Source organism: Galeopterus variegatus, unplaced genomic scaffold (genome assembly GCF_000696425.1).
Source record: "Galeopterus variegatus unplaced genomic scaffold, G_variegatus-3.0.2 Scaffold200, whole genome shotgun sequence".
In the NCBI taxonomy this organism is placed as follows: Eukaryota; Metazoa; Chordata; class Mammalia; order Dermoptera; family Cynocephalidae; genus Galeopterus; species Galeopterus variegatus.
This window is the reverse complement of record NW_007726311.1, coordinates 60,269-80,551: the sequence shown is the minus strand read 5'-3', so window position 1 is coordinate 80,551 and position 20,283 is coordinate 60,269. Positions and strand designations below refer to the sequence as shown.

Sequence of the window (20,283 nt, the reverse complement as noted above, 5' to 3'; positions counted from 1 at the left end):
CCTAAAAGTCACTTGCTCTATGGTTGTTAGGAAACATTTTCTACTGTTATATGTACCTCTGGAAGCAAATGAATTTCACAAATGTCACCTTTGCAGTACTTGCTGATAATACTTTTTATAGCATAACATTTACAGGTTTTTCATGATTAATCATTAACCTCTTCTTACTTTGATCTTTTCTTGGTGATCTAGAAATATTTTTCTTGAGTCCATCTGATGATACCAACAAATATAGAAAGTCACGTGTCAGAATCTGTAAACTGCCAGAATTCATGATGGTGCCTAGCACTGAAGCAATGGCCAACAATTGGTCAGCTTGGGTTACATTTAGTTCTTATAATTCTTTCTCAAAACAAGCTTTTGTAGCACTATTTTGAAAAATAAGAAAGGGAAAAGCAGCCTTCTGGTAAGCAAAAGATGAAGTCCTCTTCTTTATAATTTTGGACTTTGGTTGAGGATTGTTTGGGCGTGGGAAAGAAGGAGATGAGAAAGCACCTCTCCCATACCTAAGCATTAATGGTTTTTCACCAAACGTCAGAAATAGCCACCTCCCAACTCAACAGCATGAATGGCAAATATCTGTCACATGCCCTGTCCCCCAGCCCCCAGCCTTGTGTGCTGATAGCAACTAAATCCTGATGCTTGTTTCCATTGGGCCCAGGATTGCTTCTCACACCCCTCCAGCAGCCACAACGAAAGTATCAGGGAAGGCACGTAAAACAAAACCAGTTTACCGCTGTACTTTCTTTCTTGGGATGCTGAAGTTCTAGGGAAGGGTTACCAGATAAAATACAGGACATCCAGTTAAATTTAAATTTCAGATAAATAGGAAATATTTTTTAGTATAAGTATATCACAAATATTGCCCGGGATATCCTTTTACCAAAATATTCCTTGTAGTTTATCTGAAATGTAAACTTAACTGGGTGTAATGTATTTTTATTTGTTAAACCTGGCAACAGTATTTCGGAGTTCTAGACCCTGTGGAGGGAGTGTAGGAATCAACCTCCAGAGAGATAAGCGGGCTCCAAGAGTGTTGATCTCAGACTGACCATCAGTGTGGCCACATTCAAGCATCAGCAACTTGTCTAGAGCCATTTCCTCTGCTGAACTCAGTTGCTTTAGTGCCTAAATGGTGCTTAAGCCAGGTACGTACCAATCCTATTAGTGAGCTTGTTGGATAATGGAAAGGAAAAGCCTTGGGGAGGGAGCCCCCGGGTTCTCTGGACCCCGGGTGTTCCTGGTGTCTCTCAGAGCCTGATGCGGATGGACACACATGCCACAGGAGTCTTGTTTCCCCATTTTGAAAAACGTTTGTTCTTCCTGAGCTAGATGAGCAGGACTGTTAGACTTTCTTCAGTTCACATCTTATTTTATTCCTTTCCTCCTTCCTTCCTGCCACACTAAAATAACCATTATAAATCCTTTCTAGATTAAGCTAAGGATAGGCATATATGATATTCTGTCTTCACACCCATATACAATTTCTACTGAGTACTGGGAATTAGCAATGGAAAAAACAAGAGCCAAATTATTAAAAATATTGATTGAAATTGATATCCTTCTTGGAAAAGCAATGATATTTCACTATATATTTCTCATGATAAATTGCTGTTCATAAGATAGATATGGTACTTTCATTTTGCAGCATAGTTATTAGAGAGCGGTAAAATTTCTCATGCTTATATTTGGATTTTAAAAGACCTATTGTCCTTTCTTAAAATGTATATATTGTTATAAACACAATGATTTAGACTCTGTCTCTTGAAAATTAAACCATATGTCAAGGCTTCTCAACCTCAGCACTACTGACATATTGGGCCAGATAATTTTTTGTTGTGGGGGCTGTCCTGTGCATTGCAGGCTGTTTAGCACTATCCCCGGACTCTACCCCCTATATGCCAATAGCATAGCCCAATTGTGACAATGAAAAATATCTCCAGACAGACATGCTTATTGTCCCTTGGTGGGCAAAACTTCCCCTCTTTGGGGAATACTGCCCTATGTGGCTTTATCTCGGTGTCAGGATGAAAATATCCAACACGTGTTTCATAAATTGGAAGAGAGAGATGATTTGTGCTTGCACATTGACTATTTAATGTTTTAGTTTTACTGGAAGATCATTCAAATTTAAAATATAGCTAGGTCTGTCTTGCTTTGCTCTAAAATAAAAACCCTTCACTTTCTGACATTTAATTTTAGTATGTGAATATTTTTTTTCTTTTTAGTGTGTGGATAATTTTGTTTAAATACTTCCTATGTGAATGCATGGGGTCTCTTAATGAATGAAAGCAAACATATTGCAAAGGAGTCAACTTCAGTCAGATGCTGGCTTTGTGATTTAACGAGGCACTTAGGCACAGCTCTTCTGTACAACCGTTAACAGGCATATAGGATTTTTATCTGCAATTTCTCTTGTTCTCTTTCTCTTTTTACTAAGATAGAAAAGTAAAATTAATGCCAAGTACTAAAGTAGAATCGTATTAGTGATATTGTTTTAACTACATAAAAATTGAGGAAATCTGCAAAATTCATTCATTCAAAATTTCATTCATTCATTCAAAATCTGCATTCATTTCTCCCAGCCCATTTCTTAATTTAGTCATGAGGTGTCCTTAATTATTAATGAACTTATCCTCATTTATTAATGAATACAATGGCAGATAGTATTACAGGTTTCAGACTCTGAAAGGATGACTGAGCTAGAGTGGCAGTTTGATTCACAGCTTTGGATTTGGTTATTTATTCCATACTAACACTTATATTTCAGACATTTTCTGTATTACTGTCCAAATCAGTGAGCAAGATATGGTACTTTCATTTTGTAGCGTGTTATAAGTGAGGGGTAAAATTTCTCATGCTTATATTTGTATTTTAAATGACCTATTGTCCTTTCTTGAAATGTATATATTGTTATAGCCACGATGATTTAGATTATATCTCTTGAAGATTAAACCATATGTCAAGGCTTCTCAACCTCAGCACTACTGAGTTTCCAAGTAAAAAACTGAAATTTCTCATAATTTTTCCTTTCTGAAAAGGAAATGTAATGGGTTTTGGGGGTCAATTTTGTCCTATTCACTTTTTCTAAGACAGTATTTTAGGTTTTAAAGTTTGTTATAAGAGCTGATACAAATGCCAAAGTATAGTGAAAAAGGCTTATATTGAGTAGGGTCTGTGGAAAAATAGCCTCTGTGGGGTTGACTGCTTGGCTAGGAGGGTGAGTAGGTGCAGGGCATTTCCTGGGACCAGGGTGAACAGCCCTGGCTCATGGACAAAACGGTGGTCAGACTAGAGAAGCGATTCTTCTCCAGTGAATTGCTGTGGGACTGCAGCACAGTAAATGGTTTTCAGTGCTAGTCAAGAAAGCTGCCCAGTCCAGCCCCATATAGAACATGGCACTAGAAACTGAACCCATGTGGACATGGCATGAGTAGGTAAATTGAAGGAGCAGAGGAAAAATGATGTGGAAAAATACTAAAAAGAGCAAGGATAAATAGGTGTGAGTAGAATGAATAGGTAAGAGAGGAAGTCAGATTTGGGGGGTGCTGTAGACTGGACGCCTCCCCCCCCAACCTCATTGAGGCTTAATCCCCACAGTTAACTGTTGAGGGTGGGAAACCCTATTATGGTAATTGAAAGGTGGGGCCTTGAAGAGGTGATTAGATTGCAGGACCATGCTGTAGTGAATGGATTAATAACAGTGGTCATGGACGTGGTTCTGAGGGCTTTAAAAGGAGAGTGCGTGAGGAGTTCTCTCTCTGTTCTCTCTGCTTCCACCATCTTGCAATGTTAGGGGTTCACTGTTGCCACCACCAGATGTGTTCCTTGGACTTTGGACTTCCCAGCCTCAGAAACTGTAAGCAATAAACTTCATTTTCTTACAAAGTACCCAGTTCCATGTATTTTGTTATAAGCAACAGAAACAGACTAATACAGGGGGCAAATAATATTTTTGACACCTACTCATTTTATGGTATTGAAACTATTAGTAGCCAATGCTAATCAAGTTGCAATAAAATTGATACACTGATATGTGCTTTGTAAGTTTCTACCATTCTTTTGGAAAGCCATATGGCCGTAAAGCTTAAAGATCAAGAAGCACTCATTCTGTTTGATTTAGTAATCCCATTTCTAGAACTTTTTCTTAAAATCATAAAAAAGAAGAAGGAACAAATTCAATGCATGATGATGTTCACTGCAGCAATATCTGGTAAAACAAAACAGTGGGAAGAATCTAAATGTTCCAAAATTAGTGAATCAGTTGATATAGCCAATTAATGGAATATGATACAACTTTTACAAAATATAATTATAAAGACTATATACTACATTGGAAGATGTCTGTCATATGAGCCAAAAACAAAAAACAAAAAACAAAAACCCAGATGCCAACTTATATGTAACCTATGATGATAATTATAGTACAAAGCATCTCTGCATCCATAGTTGAAGTAGAAAGGAACATACATAAAACGAAGTTTGTGTTTCAGATGGTGGGATTAGAGATATTTTTGTTTGTTTTGTGTATTCAGCATTCTTATATCATCATGATGTGGTTTGTGTGATCAAAAAATAATTAAAAAGTGTTGTTGGCAGAGTTAAGCAATCAGACAGCTACTCAGGGTTTCAGAATTGTTCTGGGTGTACTTCCTGACAGTTCAGCACAACAGGCTGAAGGAAGGAAAGAACAAATAGGGATCACAGGTCTAGAGTCACAGTGAAAAGTGAAGAAAACAAGTCTGTCACTCAACTCTACTCCTTGATAGGGATGAAGGGCTTGTGGGCCTAAAGTTTATTCATTTCTGGAAGCCCTCTTTAAAAATATTAAGAGAATTAGGTGCAGGGCCTCAGAGGGACCCATGCAAGTGAGAGGCCCTGAGGCTTAAGCTTCTTCAGCTGCAAGGTAAATCTGCCTGTGGGGGCCGTTTCACCTACTGCTTGGAGGAATTTTTTGCTAGGTGTAGTCTTCAGTTTCATTCTCTGTCACTGCTTCTCCCAAAAAATAAGAGAAAAAATTTTCTAATGAAGAGAAACAGAAATAAAGGAAAGCACATTGCCTGGCTTTCCTTGAGTGTGTGCTGCATCTCAGCTGTAGGTCTCAGTCTGTGGGGGTAGCGCACAGACCTCAGACATCACTTTTGTCTGCATTTTCAGTTCATCTTCTCATCAGCAGGTGTTTGTGAGGGTTCATTGAAACTAGAGATGCCAGCCTCACTAAGTCCTCCCCCTTTCTCCAACCTGCCAATTTCAGTGTACTGATGAGGAGACAGCCCCTTCAAGGACTCTCTGATGGCTGGGAGTGGCTTCCCTTGCTCCCAGTGGCCCTAACTTACTGAGAGGGAGGCTGCATGCAGAGGACATGGAGCCGAGTTCAAAACATACAACGCTCTGCCATTGCAGGGGTGAGGCAGAAGAATGTAGATCAAAGAAAATGGATATGTAAATAAGCCAGACCAGATGACAATGTGCTCATGTAGTGGACTGAATTATGTCCCTCCAAAACTCATTGAAGCTTGAATTGTCTTCCAAGTTTATGTATTAGAAACTTAGCCCGGGCCGGCCCGGTGGCGCACTGCTATAGTGCGCCGCTTGGGAGTGTGGTGGCGCTCCCGCCGAGGGTTCGGATCCCACATACAGACCGGTTCCCGCTCACTGGCTGAGCGAGGTGTGGGCGCGACACCGAGGGGTGCGATCCCATTGCCAGTCCCGGTCCGGTACGGGTGCGACACTGAGGGTTGCGATCCGTTGCCGGACACGAAAAAAGACAAAAAGGGGAAAAAAAAAAGAAACTTAGCCCGCACTGTGACTGGTAATTGAAAGGTGGATCCTTGAAGAGGTGATTGGATTGTAGGACAGTGCGGTAGTGAATGGATTAAAAATGGTGGTCAGGGGCATGCTTCTGAGGGCTTTAAAAGAAGAGGAGAGTCTGTCTTTTTCTTTCTCTCTGCTCTCCCACCTACTCGGGATTTTTGAGGGGTAAAAGGGGAGGAAGGTAGAGGAAGGTTCACGGGCTGTATTAGTCCATTTCCATTTTTTATAACAAAATACCTGAAACTGGGTGATTTATAAGGAAAACAAAATTTATTGCTTACAGTTTCTGAGGCTGGGAAGTCCAAAGTCCATCTGGTGGTGGTGACAGTGACCCAGTGGTCTCACATTGCAAGATGGTGGAAGCAGAGAGGGCAGAGGAAGAGAGACAGACTCTCCTCTTCCTTTAAAGCCCTCAGATCCACACCCCTGACCACCATTATTAAATGGACTTTGGACTTCCCAGCCTCAGAAACTGTAAGCAATAAATTTTGTTTTCCTTATAAATCACCCAGTTTCAGGTATTTTGTTATAAAAAATGGAAATGGACTAATACAGCCCGTGAACCTTCCTCTACCTTCCTCCCCTTTTACCCCTCAAAAATCCCGAGTAGGTGGACTGAATGAACGTTGGACGGTTTGTTTATCTTTATGTCGAGTGTACTTCTGTTTTATTGCAAAGCTAAAAAGAGCTTTAAATGGTCACAATTTTAAATTATCTATACTTCTCTGTTTCATCCTCAAAATTATACATGGAACTGAGTGAAGTAGACTCCAATTCTATCCTTCTTCCTTGGCTGTTATTTCTCAGTTTTTCTTTTTCTTAAAAAAATTCTTTTATGAATTCTAGCTTTGGCTTGGTTGGGGTAAGCAGCTATGGTCTATAAAGACTACATGAAAAACTAACAGTCTTCTTTTCTTAGCTCTAACCAGAGCGTGAATCTTTCCAACAAAAAGAGCTAATCAAAGATCTTACCAATTCAGCATACTTCTTGAATAAAAAATCAAGCTTTTCTTCAGGTGTTTGTAACTTGCTCAGATTTTGCATTAGCAGGTTGGCTTCTTTGCCTTAAAAAAAAAAGATATTTAAAAAAATTAGTGTTGAACTGTTGAACTTACAGTCAGATAATTTGAGCTGGAATCTCAGGCTACTTGCCAGTAACTTCCAAACCATGGCCAAGCCACTAAGTTATCTGAGCCTCAGATATACCTTTCTTTTCCTGTAAAAAATGACGGCATCTCTCCTACAGAGTAAGAGAGGATTAGCTGAGAAGACAGTGAAAATGTGGGGTATAGCATCAGGTTCATGGCAGACACTGAACAAATGTCTGCTATAACAGTGGTCCCCAGATTTTCATCCCAAGAATCCATTCTTACTACTTTTTCCCCTCTATTCTTAATATTCAAAAGATTTTATGTACCAAAACACTGACTTTATGGAAGAATAACCCATTTTCCCCACTTTAATTAATAAAAAAAGAGCAAAACAGCCAGCCAAAATTTCTGACTAGCATGACGTGGCCAGTACAAATACATGGAGTTCCTAGAAGCCAAAAGCAGAGAAACTTGACAGTGACATCTGCCTGTGTTTTTCCCATGGCTTTTGTTCCTTTGGTACCTCTTTCCCTTCTCTTTTGGAGAAACAGTACTCTTGTTTCTATGCATAAGCCCATTTCATGAGGTTTGGGTGGAAATAACTCTCATACTGTTTCCTACTGAGCAGAGAATAAAATCAATATAGAAGGAAAATGGAGCCAAGACCTGGATGGCCTCTTCCAAGGGCCTTTTTGTGTCTGTAAATCTGGACTCAGCCTTCCCAGCCCTTCCTTTCTCCCCCGGGGCCTTAGTTTCTCAACGGTCTCATTTTCTATCCTCAGTTGGATTTTATGCTACATTTTACAAGTCATCTGTTAATGATTATGTAATGGGAGCCTTGGGTTCTTTCTTTCTTTTCTCCACTGTTCTTCCTTTTGTCTCCTTGAACTCAAATAGACTGGTCTGCTTTCTGCGATGCCTGGAAGTCTTGTCTGCAACAAGCAACCATTGGGCTGAGTGTTGGGAGGGGGATGCCGACGCCTACGTTTACTACTAATTATATCTTTCAAACAGTCCAGTCACGGTGGAGCATTTTCCCCATCCTCACCTGTTGGTGACACCCACCACTCTGTCTAATCCGAATAGGGAGGTCAAGCCACACAGGAAGCCCTTGTGTCCTGATACAAATCTGTTTAAGAATATTAATGACTTTGGCAATCTTTCCCCCAAGAACAGACGTTTCCTATTGCCTAGATATTTGCTTTCATCCTGGAGAGGCAGATACGTCATGGAATTAGGATTGCCAGCTGAAATATAGAACATGGGAAACACTTGTACTAAAAAATTATTCATTGTTTACCCGAAATTCAAATTTTACTGAGCATCTTATATTTTTATTTGCTAAATCTGACAACCCCACATGGAATCAAAGAGTTTTAGGTCGAGAAGGAACTTTAAAGAGCATCCAGAATAACTGGTTAATTTTATAGATTAAGTATCTAAGGCTCAGAAAAATCCAAAGTTACATAATGAGTGCTGGCAGAGCCAAGGCTTGAATCCAAGGTTAGTCTACTTGTTCTAAGTCACTCAACTCTTATGTGGAATTTTGATGCCAGGGAAACCTAGAGAAGTAAAAGAAAAAACATTTTTTTAAATGACATTGTTCCCAACAGTTTTGTTCATCTTTGCCAAGTGAGTCAGTTCAAATTAGAGACATGGCCTAGGACAGGGGAGAAGGTGGGTGGGAACACATCCCTTCCCACACCCCACTCCTTACCCCAGCTCTCCAGTTACAGCTTTGGCATAATGTGCCACCCTTTGCATTTGACAATCACTGCTGCCCACCCCTGCCAGGCATGCACTTCAGTTACTCCTCTAGCAGCAAGGATGGATTTGCATTGGTAAGGCCAACCCTTCACCCTTTGTCTTCGGTCCAGGGAAGGTACCCATAGGAAGACTACTGTCGTGAGTTAGAGTGTCATCTATTAAAGGCAACAGACTGTACTGTCAATCATTTTTGGTACAGGACCCAGAACAGAGTTCGGCCCATGACAAATGCTCAGTAAATGCCGATAATAATAGAATAAAACAGCTAACTAGTGCAAACTGGTATCATGTGAATCAAATGAACACTGTCCTGAAAACAACTTTGTGACTGGCTAGAGGAAAGACAGTTCTTATTCCCGTCTGTGACATTTGGTGTATCCTGGGGCACCTCTCAGTGTGAGTGCTGACAAATAAAACCATTGCGTGCCTTGTTTGGGCCAGATAGAGACAATTGAGTGATTCCAGTGGTTCTGTCTCTCTTCCCACACTCACTGAGGTCTCTTTTTTCTCTAATATCCTATTATTTTGTATAGAAGATTAACATTTAGATGCATCAAGATACTTTAAAACTCATCTCTCCTTTCAATAAAAAAATCAAAAAAATTGGAGACAGGCATGTGTGGAATTCATAAATTTGTGACATCAGAGACCTTAGTTTTTAAATTTCCATTGGTTTTGCTGGACTAGGGTGCTGTGTGGGATAATTGTGGAGGAGGGGAATAGACAGAGACTTGCTCATCTTCTAAGAAGGGCTATAATTACATTTCCATAGAAATGAGGTCATTTGGTGACAGTGTCAGACACAAGACAAGAACTGACTTTATTCAGGGCCATTTTAACAAGAGGGGATCACCTGCTTTCTCTGTAATGTATCACTCCAAAACAAACTTCATGTCTTCCCCACTAAAGCTGGGAAAGGCATGTGGTGGGCACATGGCCACGGCACTGCAGACCACTGTTTGGAAGAAGTCTACATGAAAGTAGAACCACCTGTGCAGTGAGAACGACAATGTCACATATGGCTGCGGTCACGGACACATTTGTATTGGAATATGAAGGAATGATTTTTACATCAAAGGAATTAAAAATCTTAAATTCAGACAACTAAACCAGCTGTAGGAATGCGGACCAGGATTTTTCTTAAGCTTTTAGCACAGTTTGATTGTTTATACTAAGTTCGGTGACAATTTATGCAGATTTAATGTGTTCAAAACTATGCTCTTTCTCTTTCAAAATTATTTTTAGAACTTTGGGGCTAAAATTTGGCTTTGAGTACATACTTGTATGCCTTTCTGCCCCCTTTCTGATTTCTATGTTTTGTGGCAGAACCTTAAAGCAGGAAAAGATTGTGAATGTCCTCTTTCAGATGTTAGACCCCAATTCTTATTTCACTGTTAATTTTGTTTTCCTTCTAGTATAATTTTAAAATAGTGAGGATGAGACAAATAATTCCTGAGCATCTATAGATATCTTTTAAGGAAAATGAGATTCATGTCTGTAGAGGATAGGAAGGATAGCATAGTTAAATTCACCCTGGACTAAGGATAGGAGACCTGGATTTAGAACTGACTCTGCCATCAACTAGTTGAGTAACTTTTTTGCAGACTCTTAAATTCTCTGGCCTCAATTTCCCCATCTATAAAATTATCAGGGTGACTAAATGGATTGATTCTGAGTTCAGTCTTTAAGATTCAGTGATTCGACAACTAAAATAGCTTTAATCATTCTTAGCTTGATTTAAATAACAACAAAAAAACAAAAGCAGCATTGTTTGGTGGTATATTTGTCACTCTAGAATGTTTTGGTTAATTTTTAAAATTTATAAAGACTATCTTACCCCTCACTGTCATCTCTCATAGTCATAGTTTTCGTTTGTTCATTTCACTTGGTTTTAATAACTCTGTCAGTTTTGAAAGTACTACCCTGACTGTATTTTCTAGTCAAGATGTTTTCCATTTGGCTCACATTTTGTATCTCTTATATTTTAGTGACCTTGTTATATTTGTATTTGGAACTTTGGCCTCTCAGTTGGGGAGTGAACTTGGACTTCTTGTTAGGTGAACTGATGATATGTTTAAACTATTAGCAATAATTTCTATTTTTAATGTTAGAAAAAGCAGTAAAATATTAATACATCCATTCCCTACCCTGGTCAGAAGAGAGTACTAATCATTTTGCCCAAGACATATTTTTGTCTCCCCTTCCATCTGTTCTCCTAACCCTCCCCTGCTTTCCAGATCTGGCCTAAGTTCTAGCTTCCCTAGGAAACTACTTATGAACCTTTAAGTCTCTGCTGATTCCTCTGTCTCTTGAATTCCTTAGGTCTCCTACCATCTCCTCCAGAAAATTCAGCATTTAAATCAAAGCAACAGGTTATTACACTCTAAGAGTTACAATAAATCAAGCTAAAATGGATGAAACAGACCAGCTGGCAAGGTGACCAGTCTAAGAAAGACTAAGGAAATGATGTCTGAAGACATTTTGGAATACTGACTTTCTAATCAAGGGCCTCTCAGAAGGTAGAACTAAAACTCACCTGTGACTTAGAAAGACAAAATCCATTAACTGAGCTATAGTAAATGCTCCTCAACCAATATGCCGATTGTTGCTATACACTTTTGGCCTGCAATGTCAGTGACATCAGGTCTCCCCTTGCTTTCTTTAGGACTAATCTTGCAATCACATCAACGAGTTGAGTAACATTTTTTTGCTGACTCTTAAACTCCCTTGACTTTCATTTCCCTGTCTATAAAATTAGTGGTTTGCTAGATGGGTTCTGAGCTCAGAATGGACCTGTGATCAGCTTGGTTTTTCCTTCCAGACTTATGATTTCCTATTCTCTCAGTTACAACCTAAAGATCAGAAGACATATTTTTTCATTGTTTTGGGCTTATTATCAGATAGTACTTGTGCAGCTCTCATAATGTTATCAAAGAAGTGATAATAAGTTTAGGAAATGATGGAAACTATGCCCGTCACTTTTTGAGATTTTTGTTGTGTGTGTATTAAAAGTCAGATAATTCTGGCAGTAAAGAAATGATTCCACTTTGTCTGAAATCTCAAATATCCCAAGGTATACATTTTGGGACATTTTGGATCAGAGAGTCAGAACATTTCAGCATCTCAAAAATACCAATAAAGCCAATAGTATCTGATAAATACAGTAATTAAAGACATCTTCGATTAAGTACGTGAGCAAAGTCTAAGGCTCTATTTTCATGCACAGGTTGAATGAGTTATTAATATTCTATGAAAGGATCAAATAGATCCTAAAAGAAGACCCCAGCCAGAACTTCATATTTTCTCCAAAAGAGTGGAGGGAGAACTTTCTGAGAATCAGAACCACTGTTTTCACAATCTGTCAAAATGACTCAGGCTGCCTTGGCCCCACTCCACTCCTGTCAATCCTGGATCTCTGTGTGTGGGGGGTGGGAGGGTGCGGTTTGGGGAGGAGGGCTCAGGAACAGCATTTTTGGCAAATTCTGTCTTTGATTCTAATGCAAGGTTAGATTTGAAAACCATTGGTCTAGACAACAGTGCCATGCCATTTAATTGATAAGTAGCCAAGAAATATGCTAAAGCCACTCGCAGATGACTGAAATAATAAGTAAAAAATGATGGTTACATGTTTAGGTTAGCCTAAAAATGTTTTAACTTATAATGTAGCTGACATAGTACAGCATTTGGAAGAATAGGCTAATGAGTGGGATGGCACAGAAATGTCATCAGACCCCACACAGATAATTAGAGTTGACCAACCTGGGCACTTTGATTCTGGTCAAGCACATTCAGTTGGAATTTGGTAACTTCTAGATAGTGGCAGAATTAGAGAGGTGGAATTATTTCTTACTCCAAAAAAATTATTCTGGTTATTTGGTTGTAATGTTAATATAGATTATTAAATAACTCATTGAAGAGAGAGTAGAAACCAAAATTGGTTATCTCTACCATTACCCCAACTTTCTTCATATCTTTTCCCTCAATACCATGCACACACACACACACATTCATATATAAAAGTTTAAGGGTGATAAGGCAAAAATAACTTTTCTGGTTAGGAAGACTTGAAGTTGTTCACCTCCGGGATGAGATTTTGTATACTGTCTTATGGAAGGATTAACAATGGCTGATGCAAAGGACACATCTGAGATGTTTTGGTTAGAGAAGGAAAAAAATTTCTCTAGAAAAAAGAGCAACTTTATTATGTCTCCCAATGTTTCAAAACACTACAGTGATTCCAACCTTGCACTTTGGAACGTGGAGATATTTTAAAAGTATTATCTGGGTTATTTTAATCTTTAGGCTGAATGGATCAAGTATGCTATTTGAATGTGTTATTTAGCCCTTCTTGAAAGCACTGCAGCAATGAGTGTTAAGCATCATAGTGATATCCTACTCCAGTATAAACATACTTTTGGGTTTACAGATAACCTGTTACTGGAATTTGAACCCAGTTCTGACTCCAATACCCATGACTTTTTCCTCTACTGTGCTGTCTTCCAGACATGAATAAGATGTGTTCACTACCCTTGATAAATCCTCAGTGCAGCATGGGAGGCAGGTATCTAAACAAATGATTGCTGCAGAAAATTTAATGCAGAACTGAGAAAGGTGATGCTACCTGTACCTGGGCATGTCAGGGAAAATATCATGTAGAGGTGGTATTTGTGGTGAGTGTTTCAGTGAAGTGTTCAGTGTCACCAGGAAAGACAGGCAGAGGGACTTTCCTACGTGCAGTAATGTGCTTTTACTTGTAGCTAAAAAAAATTAACATTCTTACCCCTTCTTTTATAGCCATTCTTGGTGTGACCAATTCCCCATGCTCTCCTAAAAATTTTCCTGTGCCTGTTCTTGCACTTGTCCTATGTAACAGTTAGTTTATAAGTCTGCTTTTCTCTCTGTACCTACAGCTCCTTGACCAAAGGGCCATGACATTTATCTTTGTGCAATTAGCACAGTGCCTCATGAAGACTAGGCATTAATAAATATTCGTTGGGGATTGGGGAATGGGTAGAGATTTTTAGGTAAAGAAAATAGAATGTTCACAGTCCCTGTGGTGGGTGGAGTATGACATGTTCAAAGAACTGAAAGTGAAGATCAGAATGACTAGCTGTTAGGCAGTAGTAGTGGTGGTGGTAACAGGGGCAGAATGTTCAGGAAGGGGGTGGTGTGGGGTAGAGTGACGTGAGATAAAAACTGAGACCAGTTGGGGTTAGACCATTAGGACCTTAAGGAACATGTTAAGAATTTTTGTCTTCATCCTAAGAACAGTGGCAAGTCTTTGGGACAGGATAGATGGGTAGTATATTGAAAAGTTCACTTGAGCTCTGTCTAGGGACAAGTACAGCAAGAGAAAATGTAGGGAGACCCGGAAGGAGGCTGTTATCCAGCTATTGTATGTGACTTTTAGTAAAGGTTGGAGGAAGTGCTCCTTTTTAGAAATATTTCAAAGAAAAGTCAGGTTTTAGAACATAACTACTTGCCTAATCCTTTCAGGATTTTCTTTTCCAATTTTTGCTCTCTATTGCTGATAGGCTCTTTGATGGTGGATGGCTCTCCAGAAGCAACAGATTCTCTTTCAGCCTCTTCAGTTGTCTCTTCACAGTCCCCATCCTCATTGTCAGGGGATTCTGCATTCTCAGGCTGTTCCTTGGCCTTGGCAAGGCTTTCTTTCCCTCCTGTACTGGCCACAGACCCGTACATGTGTATGATGTCTTCCAGTTGTCGATTCAACTCTTCAGAGATATCGTGAGCTCCCTTTTCAGGGTGTATGCTTGCCTCTTTCTCTGGTGCTTCGAGTGGGGTTGAGGAATCCTGATCATCTTGTTTCTCTACACCATTTTGATCAGGTAATGATGAACCGTCCCCTGGAGGTGTTGACTGTTGCTCCGTTGACAGCTGTTCAGAGTGATCAGTCTCCATACGGGGAGTATTATCTAGTGGCAAGCACAGTTAGGTTTTATGTAGTTAACCCAGTTACATACTAATGGTAAGGATATCCCCCAAATGGGTACCAACTAATTATGGTACCAACAGAATGAGTGTATTTTCAGAAACCATTGATATTATAGTTAGTAAGGTAGGAACGGTGGGAAGTTATTTTTCCATATCAAGTCATATCACTAGCATATTTTTGGTTTTGATCTTTAACTTTTTAGTAGTACCCCTTACTGACATTTACAGAATAATTCATGCTATTGCTTGTCATTTTGTTCAGGCTAGCCGACTTTTATCATTTTCTTATCTGTAGATTCACAATCATTGAAGATACACCAATGTATATGGTTAAAATATCTAAATTTAAAATGGTATTAGTTTTCTTTCAAAGTTCAAATATTTAATACAAGAGCCATTGAACTTATTCAAATGATTCATAACAATAATGTCCCTAAACTCTATTTTGATCCATAAATGAAGATTTGATTAGTATGAGTACTTTGATATAAACACATTATTATACTGGATACAGGAGATATTCCTTGCTTTTCTTGTATTTTCTTTTTCCCAGATGAGCAACATGTAATTATCAATTAGCAAAACATTTTTTTTTTCTGAGGTTCAAACTAGCATCATTTTTGGAATAAGACAGGGAATGAGGGAAAGTATAAATAAACCGATTAAGTGTGGAAACATGATGATGTTCATAAAAACAATTCCTTAAATTTCTATAATATCCTTTTGTTCCTATATAAAAACTGACTTTCTTTTTAGAAGAAAACAGATTACAACTTTATCTTCTAAGTCAAGAAGCTCTAGGAAAACGTAATGATTTTAAAGAAGTAGCAATGTGTAATAACGGGGGGAGGGGGAGGAAGTAGGGAAATAATTCAGATACGGGCTCTTAGGAAATACGGGATGAAGGATGAGCTGAGTCGAAGTTTCCAAGGTGTCTGGCTATAACTATTTCAAGGCTTGCAATGGATTTGGTTTGGGCTTTTAAGTTATGGTGCGTTTTATTTGTAAATAACACTGAATGGTGATGCTGCTAATTAGATCCTCATCATTCACAGGGTTTGCTGTTGTGGTGGCATGAAAGTGAAAACCAAAACATGTTCTACTGTTCTACAAACTGCACAGCTTCCTCTGGGTCTCAGGGCAGTAGAGGTCAAATGCTTGAACATCGACAAGTATGAAAATTCAGTCTACAGACATTGCTGTCCACTTGTGGCGCTCACCAAGTACTCATTAACTTAGAAGGAAGTACTTTTTTCTTTCATTGATTTTAGTTCACCAATTTGATTATCAAGTAATGCAGTAAACAGCTTCATTGTCTTTGTGGCTGCCTTTTCTTTATCCTGACCTCTACTTGTTAAGCACCCTCATCTATATATAACTTCTGCTTCCCCTAAACTCAGAGAAAGACACATGGCACCTGCTGTCCAGCCAGAAGTTATTTTAGGCTATTCTAAAATGAGTCATAGCATTGAATCCTTCATCCTTGAAAATCAAGAGGATAATTTTTAAATCAAATTGAAAACAGCAAACAGTTACTGATTTAAATCCATATGTAGGTTTTGCAGTGTTGGGGAGACTATCTTAGGATGAAATAAAATCTAAAGTAAACCAAACTTCAAAGCAATTAACTTAAAATGGACTGTAGGAGTTTTACTGTAAATCGTAGTCTAAATACAAGTGTTTTGTTTGTATTTGATTTATTCTTCGTTCATCAGATGCTATAATCATTGATGTTTTTTTACTTAATTTAAAATCCTGTTCCACATTTACTTTAAAGCAGAATAACTGAGCACTGAAAACCACAGGACAACTCAATTCCTAAATGTAGCCTCAACAAAAAGAAAAAAAAAAGTCAAAGAATTTTGTTACTTTTAAATTATCCCTTTTATATTAATTAATTTTACAGCAAAGAAATTATTTCTAAATTTTATCTTATGTAAACTTTATTGTTGTTTTTCCCTCCTCTGAGAGTGCATTTTTCACTTGTACTGTTAGTCACAGCAGACTATCACACACACACACACATCCCTTCCTGAGCAACACATTTTAAGTATAAATACAATGGAAAGTTCTTCAACAGTTCACTGGCAATCTCAAAGCTTCAAGTTTCCAACACCACAAACCGCACCCTACATCTTCTCACAAGGCTTGGGGGAGTGTTTGTCATACTTACCAGAAGGCAAGGAGCTAAGCAAGAAGAGAAAGAAGAGGAAAAAGGCAGCAAAAAGCAAGTCAGAGCAGCAGATCAGCAGGAGAAGGCAGGCTGGCTGTGTTCTCACAGGGGAGAGAGAGAAACCAAATACACACACACACACACACACAGGCACACACACACAACAGGCACCAGGAGGGAGGGGGTGGGGCTGGAGAGAGGAACCTCACATGACACAGCAGGAGAGAAATACACCCCAGCTTCTGCAGCTGTCACCAGGGGAAATATTTTAGAAAAGAGAAGCAGCTGGTAGATCTTATCAGACTCTCCCTGTCATGTCCTTTGAAAACTTTAAACTCTGAGTATACAACCCTTTTGCAAGTGCAGTTTTTCACCACTGTTGTTCTTTCGGGCAGAGATGGGTTTTTATTATTTCTTGGTTTATCTCCAGTGTGGTTTATGATTCATCTTTTTTTTTTCTTTCTTTCTTGTGCTAGCCTAATTAATGTCAGATTTCTTACAGGAATCAGGGAAAAAGAAAAACAATGGCATGACAAAAAGGAGGTAGTGGAGTTACTTGAATTCTGATGTCATTGTTTGGTTTGTTTCTAAAATTTGAAATAAAAATTTCGATGGGTGTTTGGAACTGAGTTTAGTGTAATCTTCATGCACAGGGCAATTGGCGTGACCACAAATCAGCCTTCCTCAGGTGCTTGCTTCTCAGGTAAGCCCTTAGGGAAGCCGTCCCTTTTTCTTCCTTGGTTAGTGGCTTTCCCACCTTCCACAGCAACTTTTCCACACTTTTCAAAACCTCAACATGCTTCTTAATCCTTCTCAGAAAGAGCCTCCTTCTCCTTCACCATAAAATACCTCTCTCTTGATTTACATCCATTCCCCTTTTCTTTCTGTTTCTGGAAAATGTGCTCCCACACTTTTCCAAAGCAGAGTCCTCCATCAGTGTTTCTGCTCTGGGGACAGGTGGGGTATAGTGGCACCCCCTGTGGCAGGTAAAATAATGCCACCCAAACATGTCCATATCCGAATCCTTGGAACCTGTGAATATGTGTGAATATGTTACTTTACATGACAAAAGGGACTTGGCAGATGTAATTAAGGACCTTGAGATGGGGAGATTGTCCTGGATTATCTATCTGGGTAAGCCCAATATAATCACAAAGGTTCTTGTTAAATAAGAGAAAAAGGCGGGAGGGTTGGAGTCAGAAAAAGAGATTTGATGACCAAAGCATAGATCAGAGTGATGTGGGCCCATGAATCAAGGAATGCTGGAAGCATCTAGAAGCTGAGAAAGGCAAGGAGGTGGAGTCTTCCCTAAAGCCTCTAGAGGAACCTGTTGATTTTAGCTAGTGAAACTCATTTTGGATTTTTGACCTCCAGACTGTAAAATAATAAATGTGTGTTATTTTAAAGCCACTAAATTTGTGGTAAATTGTAATAGTAGCAAAAGGAAACTAAAACATGCCACCCCCAGACTTTCTCCTACCCCTTTCTCTGAGTTCGGGGGAGATAGAGGCATAAACTAAATGTAGCTGAGTGCCCCCAACAAGTAAAGGTCAGGATAAAATTTCAGCAATGAAAACAATGAAGCTGTTTACTGCATCATTTGATGATGAAGTTGGAGAGTTAAAATCGATGAAATAAAAAAGGACTTCCTTCTAAGTTAACCTGTGGAGTACTTGATGAGTGCCAAAGGTCGGGTGACATTCCATCCTGGATTGTTGCAAACTGAGCCAATCAGATCTCTCAATAAATCCAAACAATAAATCACTGCTTCTTGAATTTAAGTAAAGTACAGATTCTTTTAACAGAATAACTTAAATAATGTTAAAATTAACTTAAAGGAAAAAAATCTCACCATGATTGAACTAACTTTTTATATTATTATTTGTGCCAATATATACTAAGATGAAAATAGGGATAAGCTTCTTATGCTTACAGTTATTATACAATATGAATTAAAAAATATGTACAAGTATATTATTTTAAAACCCCACAAAACCAATAAATACAATTCAAATTAATAACACTACTTTTATGTGACAGATAATATTTTACTGAACCCAAATTGCTACTTGCAACATGAATATGGTGCTGATTTCTGATCCTTTTGAGTTCATGATACTCTTCTACAATGTGCTATGAGAAGTGACTCCATTTCCTCAACACTTGGTTCATTCCAATTATTACATACGTTTTATTCATATAGCCTGCTGTGGTTTCATTTGGACTTCATTTGAAACTAATGCATTCTTTACTGCTTTGCTATGCTCTGAATGTTTGTGTCCCACCCAAATCTATATGTTGAAATCCTAACTCCCAAGGTGATGGTATTATGAGGTGGGGCATTTGCGAGGTGATTTGGTTATGAGGGTGGAGCCCTTAGAAATGGGATTAGTGTCCTTATAAAAGGGGTTTGAGAGAGACCATTTGCCGCTTCTATCATATGAGGTCACAGTGAGAAGGTGGCCATCTATGAAGAGGGCCCTCACTGGACACTGAAAACTGCCTTTGCCTTGATCTTGAGCATCCCAGCCTCCAGACCGTGAGAAACAAATTTCCATTGTTTATAAGCCAGCCAGTTTATGATATTTTGTTATAGGAGCCTACACAGACTAAGACAGTGTTCATTCTCATTTTCCTGTAATGATTAAAGTAGTGTTCTTGGCCCTAAATTGAATAGATTTATAGTGAAAGCACCAAAATTACAGTTACATTGTGGCTACCCAGATGATCCAGAATAGGCTAAAATGTTTTCAATTACAATTGAATATAATGAATACAAATGCACAAAATTGTGTCTCCCAAAAATCCATTTGTGGCCCAATAGGGGCCCAAAAAACTGAAGCAGGTTAATAAAGACAAATTAATAGAGCTTGGTGTTTTGTTGTAAAATCAACCTTAAGAGAGCAAAATTTACACTTCTAAGCCTTGGAGCTATTGTAAGGAATAAATTTTTTTTTTGAAAATAAGATTTCAATTTTTATGAAAATATTGAAGGAAAATATAAGGGTACTTCAAAGATTTCATGAAAAAATTGAATTACAAGATAATACAAATCCTTCCATGAATTTTTTGAAGACCCCTTGTAGTTTAAAAAGTTAAATGATGCTGAAAAGCTTATCACAAGAAACAATCCTTTGTCCCCCATCCATCCCCCAAACTTATTCTCTCCAGAGGTAATAACCTTAAACTTTTGTAGCTATTTCTTCTGGGATTTACTTTCTCATTTGTAAATAAAATGCTTATATTGTTGTCTGTCAATTCTTCAATTTTTGACATTACGTATGGTTTTCTTGTAATAATAGTTAAAGATATTTATTATTTACACTCCCCTTCCTCTCTTCTTTTTCCCAGTAAAATCACATTTCAATTTTTAATTCATCTTGTGTGTTTTCATTATTGAAATAATGTTCACTGCTAAACCAGGTAGAGCACTGTGATTATAATTCCATTCTTGTGCAACTTTTTGTTTTTCCTGGAATTAAT

At 38.5% G+C, this 20,283-nt stretch overlaps 1 protein-coding gene across 1 annotated transcript in view; it reads right to left on the bottom strand.

Moving 5' to 3' along the window:
* The window catches only part of TXLNB (taxilin beta), a 40,653-nt gene extending 23,761 nt beyond the window's left edge, over window positions 1-16,892 (bottom strand). The window contains exons 1-3 of the mRNA XM_008565490.1: window positions 16,801-16,892; window positions 14,156-14,608; window positions 6,787-6,878 (exon numbers count right to left, since the gene is read on the bottom strand). Coding sequence (XP_008563712.1) covers window positions 6,787-6,878; window positions 14,156-14,594 — 531 coding nt within the window. The 5' untranslated portion in view covers window positions 14,595-14,608; window positions 16,801-16,892. The remainder of the gene's footprint in view (window positions 1-6,786; window positions 6,879-14,155; window positions 14,609-16,800) is intronic.
* Between the last annotated feature and the right edge of the window lie 3,391 nt (window positions 16,893-20,283).